At 66.4% G+C, this 9,074-nt stretch overlaps 2 protein-coding genes across 2 annotated transcripts; both read right to left on the bottom strand.

Annotated features, from left to right (window-relative positions):
• Positions 1-156: 156 nt before the first annotated feature.
• DOK3 (docking protein 3) lies at positions 157-3,433 on the bottom strand. Its single transcript, XM_075441635.1, has 5 exons — positions 2,966-3,433; positions 1,444-1,737; positions 1,211-1,304; positions 952-1,124; positions 157-870 (listed from the first exon to the last, which is right to left on the bottom strand). The coding sequence occupies exons 1-5, from the start codon at positions 3,431-3,433 to the stop codon at positions 157-159; spliced, it is 1,743 nt and encodes a 580-aa protein (XP_075297750.1).
• Positions 2,927-9,044, bottom strand: DDX41 (DEAD-box helicase 41). The gene is made up of 17 exons (XM_075441565.1): positions 8,937-9,044; positions 8,766-8,855; positions 8,529-8,688; positions 8,372-8,446; positions 7,972-8,032; positions 7,215-7,351; positions 6,893-6,965; positions 6,563-6,716; positions 6,314-6,450; positions 5,970-6,132; positions 5,738-5,869; positions 5,485-5,556; positions 5,102-5,198; positions 4,611-4,760; positions 4,412-4,483; positions 4,118-4,228; positions 2,927-3,856 (listed from the first exon to the last, which is right to left on the bottom strand). The coding sequence occupies exons 1-17, from the start codon at positions 8,958-8,960 to the stop codon at positions 3,720-3,722; spliced, it is 1,845 nt and encodes a 614-aa protein (XP_075297680.1). The 5' UTR covers positions 8,961-9,044; the 3' UTR covers positions 2,927-3,719.
• Positions 9,045-9,074: the final 30 nt, after the last annotated feature.

The following is a 9,074-nucleotide window of genomic DNA, read 5'->3' as shown; positions in this document are numbered from 1 at the left end:
TGCCTGCCGGGGAGGGCACTGCGGCGCCCCCTGGCGGAAAGGCGCGAGCTGCCCCCGCCTGGCCCCGGGCCCGACCGCCGCAGCACCGGCAGAGCCCAGTCCGGCCCAGGCTGTTTATTCACGGCACCGCGCTCCCGAACGGCACCCAGGCCGGGCTCAGGGCCAGTCCCGCGGGCCGGCGGTCTCCCGGCTGAGCAGCCGCACCAGCTTGGCCCGGAGGGTGCTCTGGGGCTTGTGCCCAGGGCGGCCTGGCGGTGCCTCCTGCCCCCCGTGGCTCCAGCGCTGCTCCGGGGGCTGGGGGCTGCCCCGTGGCAGCTGGACCACAGCAGCTCGGTTGTCATAGATGGGGCCCGCCTCGCTGCTGTGGCCCTCGGGGGCTTGTCGGCACCCCAGCTCCCACTGCCCTTCCTCCTCCTCCTCTGCCCCAGCAGGACCCGGCTCCGCGGTGAAGATGTTCTCATAGAGACGCTCGGCCCAGGGCTCGCTGGGGCCTGGGTGCCCCGGCCCGAAGAGGGGCTGCTGGCCCCGGGCAATGGAGGCATAGATGATGGGGCCTGGGGCCTCTGGCTCTGGCAGGGGGAAGCGGAGGAGGCTGGTGGGGGGGTGGGAGGCAGGCTGTGGGCCCCCCAGGGGTAGGCTGGGCTGGAGTTCCTCGGCTCCGGAGGCCCAGGGCTGGGGCTCGAGGCCCTGCGCACAGACGTGGGCGTCTGGGGCACAGAAGAGCCAGGGGTCCGGGGCATCCTTGCCCTGCTGCTGGCAGGCGATGGCGGCAGCCACGGCCCGGCAGAGCTCTGGGGCCCGCGGGGTGCTGAAGGTGAAGGTGCCCTCGCCGGAGTCGCTGCGGCGGCCGGCCTCGAAGGAGAAGACGGTCTGTGGGTGCAGGTGGCAGGGTAAGGGGCTGGCCCCTACCCTGGGCAGTCAGCAGCCCCAGGGAGGGAGGGGGGCACCCACCTGGTCCTGGCCAAACTTGCGGAGGAAGGGGTAGGGCCAGGTGAGCAGGGGCTGGCGCGACTGCGGGTCCTTCAGCGTCAGGCTCTGGGGAAGGGCCGCCAGCAGGTAGTGCCCGTGCAGGCCGCAGCGGGCGGCCGCATCCGTCTGGAGCACCAGCACTGGGAATTCAGTCACTGCAGAAGCAGAGCAAGGCAGGGGGGTGAGCACCGCAGCTCCAAGCCAGAGCCCACTCGGCCCCATCCCCGACCCCCGCACGTACGGTCCTGCCAGGAGGAGTAGAGGGAGTTCTCCTCCATGGGGACAGTGGGGCTGGGCTGGGTCCTGGCGCTGCTCTGCGCTGTCTCCTTCACACCCTGGAACAGAGGGATGTGAGCGCAGTCCCGGGGCTGGAGGGAGCACAAGCTCCCTGCCTGCCCACGGACGCCGGAGCCCCGGGCTCACCCAAGCCAGGAGCAGCGTGAGCAGTCCCGGCGGTGCCGGACCCCGGGGTACCTGGAAGGCCAGCTGGCAGAGCTGGGCGATCCACTCGTCCCGCTGCTCGGCTGCCAGCACGTAGCTCTTCTCCGTGGTGGTGAGGTAGAAGGCAGCGGTGGCTTTGGGGCAGCTCTCTGTGCCCGCTGGGCCCACGGAGACGCAGTCCGAGAGGCGGATCACCCGGCGGGCACACTGCCGCAGGGAGGACTTCTCCAGCGCCGCGCCGTCGTCCCGCACGTCGAACTTCTCCATGCGGGCCACGCCGGAGGGGCTGGCGGCAAACAGCTGGGCTCGCATCTTCCTCCAGGACCTCTGAGGCACGGGAAGGGCAAAAAAAGAGGTCAGCGGGGAGCTGCCTGCTGTGTCCCGGCTGGCAGGGCTCCGGGCGAGCTGTGTGGGGCAGGAATGGGCACAGGGGGTCCCTGCCCACACGTGCCAGGGGCTGCAGGAGGGCTCAGAGAGCTGGGGCCCGCGCAGACCCCAGAGCTGCAGGACAGGGCAGTCCCAAAGCTGGCTCCGGGGGGGCCTTGCCCCGAGCAAGCGTGGTGTGGCTCGCTGGGTGAGTCACGCTCGCTCCCGGCTCCCCGAGCACCAGGTCCTGCTCTTTTTATCCCCGCTGCAAGTGCCAGCCTGCCACCGCCGCAGCTGAGCTCTCGAGCTGTTCTCAGGACAGAGCCTGATGCAAATTAAAGCCATTTTGAGCTGCTGGGGCTCCTGTTGGCAGCCTCACATCTGCCGAGCAGGGCCAGGCCCTGCAGCTCGCAGCCCGCTTCCTCCCAGGGGAGGCTCTGCAGCACCAGCACCTTCCCAGCCCGTCACGGGATAGGGGGGCTGCGCGCCCCGTGCACCTCAACAGCGCAGCAGAGCCTCCGCCCTGCAGCCGAGCACCCAAAATACCCCTGGCCGCCAGCCTGCCCGCCTCCTACGCAGGGCACCAGCCCCACGCACGCAGCGCCTGCCCGCTTCGGCTCCAGGGCTCGGCCCTCGCTCGGCAGGGAGGCTGGAGCACGATCGCAGCCCGGCACATCCACCGAGCCCCGCGCCAAGGGAGAAGCGATGCCGCTGAGGCACGGCCAGTGGGCCCCGCTTCACCAACATCCACCTCGCGGCTTCCTAGAGCTGGCGCGACGCTGCCGGGCCACCCATCGTGTCACCCACCCTGTGCCCACAGGGTCACGGCGCTCGGTGCCCAGGCCGAGGGTCCGGGGCTGCTGGCCAGGCTCGTGGCGGGCACGTCCCACGTGCTGCCCCCCTCCCACACACACGCTGGAGCTGCGCCTCATTAACACGCGTTTATTGATTCATCGCGAATCGCTTGGTGACCAAGCGAGAAGGGGGACCCCGCGCGCAGGGGCGAGCCTGAGCAGGTGCCTGCACGGATGAGTCCCCGTGGCTGCGGGAACAGCCCCGCTCTCGGGGCAGCTCCGAGGGGTCTGGCTCCAGTCCCCGCTTCCCAGGCTGCCCAGGGCCTGGCCTCAGGGTCTGGCGTTGCGACAGATCAGAGGCAAACCCTGTACCCAGCCCCAAACCCACCCTTTACCTTTCCAAATTTGCAGTGCTGCACATAGAGGATCCCATCCTTCACTGGTTTCTCCATGGGCCCAGCGCTGCCCTGGCAGCCAGCGCAAGGATCGGGGACCCTGGCTACCAGCAGCAGAGAAAATGTGACTGCCGCAGCCGAAGCGACTGCACGGGGCAGACTTCCTTCTCTCAGTGACTTCCCCTTTCTGGTGTGTGGGATGAGGGGCAGAGGCTGGGCCACACGAGGTGTCTGTCCGCCCGCCCGCCCCCTCGCAGCGGGGCAATGGGGCAGAACAGGCGCAGGAAGCACTGAGGGGAGCGCCCGACGTGAGCGCAGCACGCTCCGCCTCACCCCAGCCACATCAGTGCGCTTTTGGGGGTATGGGAACGGCCACCGGCTGAGGATGCACAAAACCAAGTAAGGGGGATGGTCCTGGGGGAACCAAGCAAGGGGCTTTGGAGGGGAGCAACCCCAGACACTGGCCATGCCACCGCAGCGGGCTGGCAGGGGAGCAGGCACCGCGTGTGGGGCTTCCTCCTCCCCTCGGGCACTGCTACCTGCTTGCCCAAGACGCCGCTGACGTAACGGGCTGTTGCGGCACAGCTCCGCAGGTTTCCTCCCAGAGCTTCGTCAGGCTGAGCTGGCGATGGCCCGGGGTGGCCAGATGCCTGGACAAGGGGCCACAGCAGCACAGGACAGGCCCTGGGGCTCGAAAGGCAAGGGCAGGTGGGGCACTGACGGCTGAGGGAGCCAGGGAAGAGCGCTCCCCGGCCTAGAAGTCCATCGAGCTGTGGGCCAGGTAGTCCTTGCGGCCGATGTTGCTGACTTGCTTGGTCTGCATCGCCTCCAGCTTGGGGCAGTCGGTGATGCGATGGCCCAGGCCGCCACAGAAGGCGCAGCCCCGCTCGTCTGCAACGAGAGGGAGGAGGTCGGGGGGAGCCGTGCCACAGCAGGAGAGCAGACCCCCCACCCCAGCAGCAGAGGGTTTACACCAGTGTCTCCCTCCGCTGCCGCAGCACCGGGCTGCCCGCACGGCCAGGCAACAACAGCCCTGAGGCAGGCAGGAACCGCCCCGGGAGCCTGGAGCGACGGGAGCCGAGGGTGCTGGCCGCAGCCCAGGCCCCTCAGCAGCCCGGCGGGAGGTCGCTGTGCCAGCCCAGGGTCTCTCACCTCCGATGTCCAGCATGGTCTCGTCCCCGCAGTGCAGAACCTGGAGCACAGGTGGCACCTTCTGCTTCGCCTCCAGGAGCAGGGCCTTCAGGTCCATCAGCACTGACTCGTCTGGGGGCAGAGACACAGCTCACCGCTTGAGCAGGGGCAGGGGCGCTGCCCCACACCACCACCTCCCCGCCATGGGCCACCACAACTTGTCTCTGCCTCGGCAGAGACAGCTCCATGGCCCAGCTGCCTCCTACAGCCCCGGCCACTCGGTCAGGCGGCCACCAGCCCCGCGCTCTTTCTCACCGCAGGCCTTGTTGATGAAGGTGGTGGCAATGCCAGTGTTGCCCGATCGGCCTGTACGCCCGATGCGGTGAACTGTGGAGAGAGAGACAGGATCAGGCCCGGGCGATGTCACTGCCCCCCCAGAGACAAGCGCAGAGCTTCGCTGGCCTGCAGGCACCCCGCTGCGCCCTCGTTGCTCCCCACAGGGCCCAGTCCCCACCGTAGTTCTCAATCTCCTCCGGCATGTCGTAGTTGATGACGTGCTGGATGGCTGGGAAGTCCAGGCCCTTGGAAGCGACGTCAGTGGCAACCAGGACATCCTTCTTCCCATCCCGGAAGGCCTCGATGGCTTTTGTCCGTTCCTCCTGATCTGCAAAGGCCCAGCAGGGAAGATCAGCGAGGGCAGAGCTCCCAGTCCTACCTCCTGCAGCAACCACTATGGCCTCAGTGCCAAGCGTCGCTCAACTGGGGCTCCCCCAGTGAGAGGGCCTACACAGCCTTTCCCCAAATAAAGGAGCAGAGGGGCCTCTAGGTCCCCCAGGGAGCCGCGCTGTGTTTACGCCTGCTACACACAACGTGGCATTCACTCCCGACACTGCCACAGCCCTTCCCCATGCCGCTGGGACCTCCCGTGGCCACGTACCACCCCGGCAGGAGCGGGGTCAAGCAGAGCCAGACTGCAGCCCAGGCCTCCCCAACACCCTCACTGACCTTTCCCGCCGTGGATGGCCACGGCTTCCACACCCTTGAGCAGCAGGTACTCGTGGATCGCGTCGACATCCGCCTTCTTCTCTGCAAAGATCAGCACCTGCCGCGGCACAGGCAGCACGCTGGAGCAGCCGTTCTGCGGGCTGGCGCTGCCGGTACCAGCGCAACCCCTCGGGAGCCCCATCCCCTCCTGCTGAGCAGCTCCAGGCCCAGGGCCGGCTTGTACACGGAGCACGGCTCGCTCACACACGGACCCCACGCCCAGCAGAGCCCTGCGGCATGGCAGTCACGTCCCCACTGCCAGCTCCACCCGCATGCCCCAGGGCTGCGGTGTGCCCATGCTGCCCCCGGCCACGCTGCCAGCGCAGCCGCAGGGCCCCACTCACCGGCGGCGGGGTCTTCTGCAGGCACTCGAGCAGGTACACCATCTTGGCCTCCTCCTTCACGTACTCCACTTCCTAGGAAGAAGCACGGAGATGAGGCAGGTGGGCAGCAGAGAAACTGCCGTTGCTCGGCATCCCTTAACCTCTCGGGAAGGAGGGCGGCGAAGCCCAGCTGCCTGACACGGGATGCATCAAGTGCCCTCATGAAGGGTGCCGGCCACCCCCACAGGCATGGGGGAGCACCCAACCACCTCACCTGCACAACGTCCAGGCTGGCAGCACCCGCTCGCCCAACGTTAATGGTGATTGGCTTCACCAGGGCACTCTTGGCAAAGTTCTGGATCTTCTTGGGCATAGTGGCACTGAAGAGGAGGGTCTGCCGCTGGCCCTGTGCGAGGAACACAGGGTGGGCAAGGATTTAGCACCCACCCAAGCAGGCGGGTGCAGCGATTGAGCTTCGGGGTGCTTGCATCGTGCCAATTCAGTACCTTGAAGTAGGAGAAGATGGTACGGATGTCGCCCTCAAAACCCATGTCGATCATCCTGTCGGCCTCATCCAAGGCCAAGTAACGGCAGATGTCCAGGCTCACCATCTTCTTCTGCAGCAGGTCCATCAGGCGGCCAGGGGTTGCCACCATCATGTGCACACCACTGCGGGACGAGCAAGGCCCGCGGTCAGGCACTCTGAGTCCTGCCCCACGCAGCGACACGTAGGGAAGGTAAAGCCCGCCTGGCACGTCACCTTCCCGAAGCCACCCAGCCAGGGTGTCACCCCTCAGTCCCCTGCAGAAAACAGAGCCCCAGCCCCAGCAACCCCCCAGGAAGGTCTTACTGTTTGATTGTCTCCATCTGCTCCTTGACAGACATGCCCCCGATGCAGAGGGCGCAGCGCAGCGGGGGCAGGCCGTCCTCCTGCAGCAGGCGGCAGTAGTACTCAATGATGCCGTGGGTCTGCCGGGCCAGCTCGCGCTGCACAGACAAAGCTTACTCGTTCCTACCGCTCCGTGCAGGGAGGACCTGCGACTGCCACCGAACACCGACAAAAGCTTCCTCCCACCCGTCACCGCGCCCCAGCACTCACTGAGGGACAGATGATGAGTCCGTAGGGTCCCTCTCGCTTGGAAAATGGCAGCCTCTTCTCCTGCTCCAGGCAGAACATGATCACCGGGAGGGTGAACACCAAGGTCTTCCCCGAGCCAGTGAACGCAATGCCGATCATGTCCCTTCCCGAGAGGCTGGCAGGGGAACAGGGCCGATGGCGAGGAGGAGCGTTACCAAACGGCTCAGAGCTCCAGGGCTGAGCAAGGCAACGGGGCACACATTTCCCCAGGGAAGAGGGCCTGGGTCACACCACGGGGTGGGCTGTAGGGAGCAACCGTTCCCCCCTCCGGGCTGGGGACAGAGCACTCACATCGTGGGGATGCCTTGGATCTGTATGGGCGTTGGCTGCTGGATTCCTTTCTTCTTCAGGCCCCTCAGGATAGCTGTCAGAGAACAAGTGGCACACACGTTCGTGACCTGAAATCTCCTCCCTCCTTCCCTTCCCAGCAGCAGCTCCTCCACCAGCGACAAACAGCCCTCGGGCCAGCAGCGAGGCGACACAGCCACTGGTGGGAACCTAAGCTGTGAGCCCACCAACACCCAGCATCACAGCTCTGACCGCCTCGCTTGCTGCCGTGTGTGTCCCAGGACAACGCTGTCCCCCGCCCCGCCAGGCCCCTCTCCTGGCCCACCTGCTGGGAACTTCATCTCCTTGAAGCTCTTGATGGGGGGCGGGATGCCTTCCCCCTCCACCAGGATGTGGTACTTCTTGCGCACGCGATCGTGCCGTGCCTCCGACATGCTCAGGATGTGACGGGGTGCTCTCCAGCTGCAAAGGCAACAAAGAAAGGTTGGGGTCCGGAACAAGGCTGGGGCTCCAGAGGCAGCAGCCCCCATGGAGGCCCAAGCAGAACTCCCTGTCGGGCTCCAGTATCCCACCAGGGAAAACAGGTAAGCCAAGGGAGTTCATGGTGTGAGCACCGGAGCAGATCCAAGCCAGATCCACGCATTAAATCTTTCCCCAAAGTCTCAGTGAGAAGTTCTGAGCTAACAGCTGAGAACAGGCTATGGGTGGTGGACGGAATGCACCAAAACCTTCTGGACACATCTTGATCATCTCTGACACTGTCTTGAGCAGCACTGGCTCTGTAGGCTCTCCCAGGCTCTTCCTCTAGCTTAGCCACCTCTCCAAGCTCTGAAGACCCACCTCAAGTCTTCAAGATTAACATAAATATACTCTAGAAAATCTTAACTTTATAAAAAATAACGCTCAGGGCGACTCAAGGCTTCAGTCTTATGTAGAGCGGTAAGAGGCCAGGCAGCAAAGCAAGAGCAAAGCCAGCAGCTGCGGAGCGGTGCTCCTCCCATGAGGCTGCACAGCCTCTAGCTCTCCTCAGCCATGAGGAAGCGCTGCCTTCAGGGAGACAACCTCTGTCCCGTGAAACACACCTGGTTTTAATGGGGTCGTCATAGGTGATGCCCTTGGCCATCTCCTTCACTGACATCAAGGCTGCAAGCACAAAGTCGACGAGATGAGCGCGAGCTCTCCGCCTCCAGACGCACTTCACCGCAGCAGAGAACTACTCGGGGAAACGGTTTGGCGGACCATGCCCGGAGACGGACACACAGCCGCCCTGACAGCCCCTCTGGGCGCAGGACCACCACGGCCTGCAGCCTGCCGTGCCCAGGCCCCGCCGCAGCACCGTCAGGGCTGCGCCAGGCAGCTGGATGCTGGCTGCAGGGCCAGGGGTGTGAACGTCCCCGAGTGCTGCGAGGCGGGCAACACCCCTACCGCTGCCCCAACAGCTCTGGGGACGGGACCGAGAGGCAGGGAGATCCCACCACTCACCGCGGCCCTCCGCCACGCTCTCCAGGATCTTCTCTTCCTCCTTCAGCTGCTTCTCCTTGGCCGACTCCTTCCGAGCTGTGGGGAGAGTCAGGGGAAGAGCAAGGAGGTTTCGCCCCCCGCCGAAAGCCGCCCGGCCGCCCGACAGCCGCCCCCCTACCTTCCGCCTTCTCCTTGAGGTGCTGGTGCTGGTCCAGGAGGCTGATGTTGGACTGCGGCCCCAGCGGGATGTCGTCTTCGTCGCCCCGCTGCTCGCCCCCGCTGTCGCGCTGCTCCTCCTGCGACACCACCTTCCGCCGCATCTGCAGCAGCTTCTGCAGCTGAGGGAAAGCGGGGTGAGGGGCCCGGGGCCAGCAGGAGGCCCAGAGCCCGCCGCCGGGCCCCGCCACCCCGGTACCATCTGCTGCTTGCGCTGCTTGACCGGCACGTAGGGCACGTAGTCGTCATCCTCCTCCCCGGACAGCTCGGACGCCTCCTCCCGCTGCCTCTGCAGGGAGACGCGAGGTGAGGCCGGCCCTGCGGGGCAGCGCTACCGGCACCAGGGCCGCCGGTACCGGTCGGTCCCTACCTTCCGCCCGGCCCCAGCCTCCATGGCGCCGTCTCCGCGCAACGGCCGCGCCGCCACACAAGTCGATGTGACGCGCCGGAAGTGACGGCACCGGGTCGCCGAGCAACGCGTTGCCACGCCCCCTCCCCTCCCCGCGCG

This window comes from Opisthocomus hoazin, chromosome 22, assembly GCF_030867145.1.
Source record: "Opisthocomus hoazin isolate bOpiHoa1 chromosome 22, bOpiHoa1.hap1, whole genome shotgun sequence".
NCBI lineage: Eukaryota > Metazoa > Chordata > Aves > Opisthocomiformes > Opisthocomidae > Opisthocomus > Opisthocomus hoazin.
The sequence above is the reverse complement of the archived record's forward strand: the minus strand, read 5'-3'. Positions and strand labels throughout refer to the sequence as shown.

What these genes read in the sequence shown, in the direction of transcription:
- DDX41 (XM_075441565.1), bottom strand. Translation starts at nt 8,960, where the DNA reads ATGGAGGCTGGGGCCGGGCGGAAG. An exon ending in GACGACCCCATTAAAACCAG is followed by an intron (nt 7,352 to 7,971) that starts GTGTGTTTCACG and finishes TTGCCTTTGCAG; the next exon opens with CTGGAGAGCACCCCGTCACA. An exon ending in GGAGGAGATTGAGAACTACG is followed by an intron (nt 4,484 to 4,610) that starts GTGGGGACTGGG and finishes CTCTCTCCACAG; the next exon opens with TTCACCGCATCGGGCGTACA.
- DOK3 (XM_075441635.1), bottom strand. Translation starts at nt 3,433, where the DNA reads ATGGCCAGTGTCTGGGGTTGCTCCCCTCCAAAGCCCCTTGCTTGGTTC. An exon ending in CTACTCCTCCTGGCAGGACC is followed by an intron (nt 1,125 to 1,210) that starts GTACGTGCGGGG and finishes CTGCTTCTGCAG; the next exon opens with TGACTGAATTCCCAGTGCTG. An exon ending in GCAAGTTTGGCCAGGACCAG is followed by an intron (nt 871 to 951) that starts GTGGGTGCCCCC and finishes CTGCACCCACAG; the next exon opens with ACCGTCTTCTCCTTCGAGGC.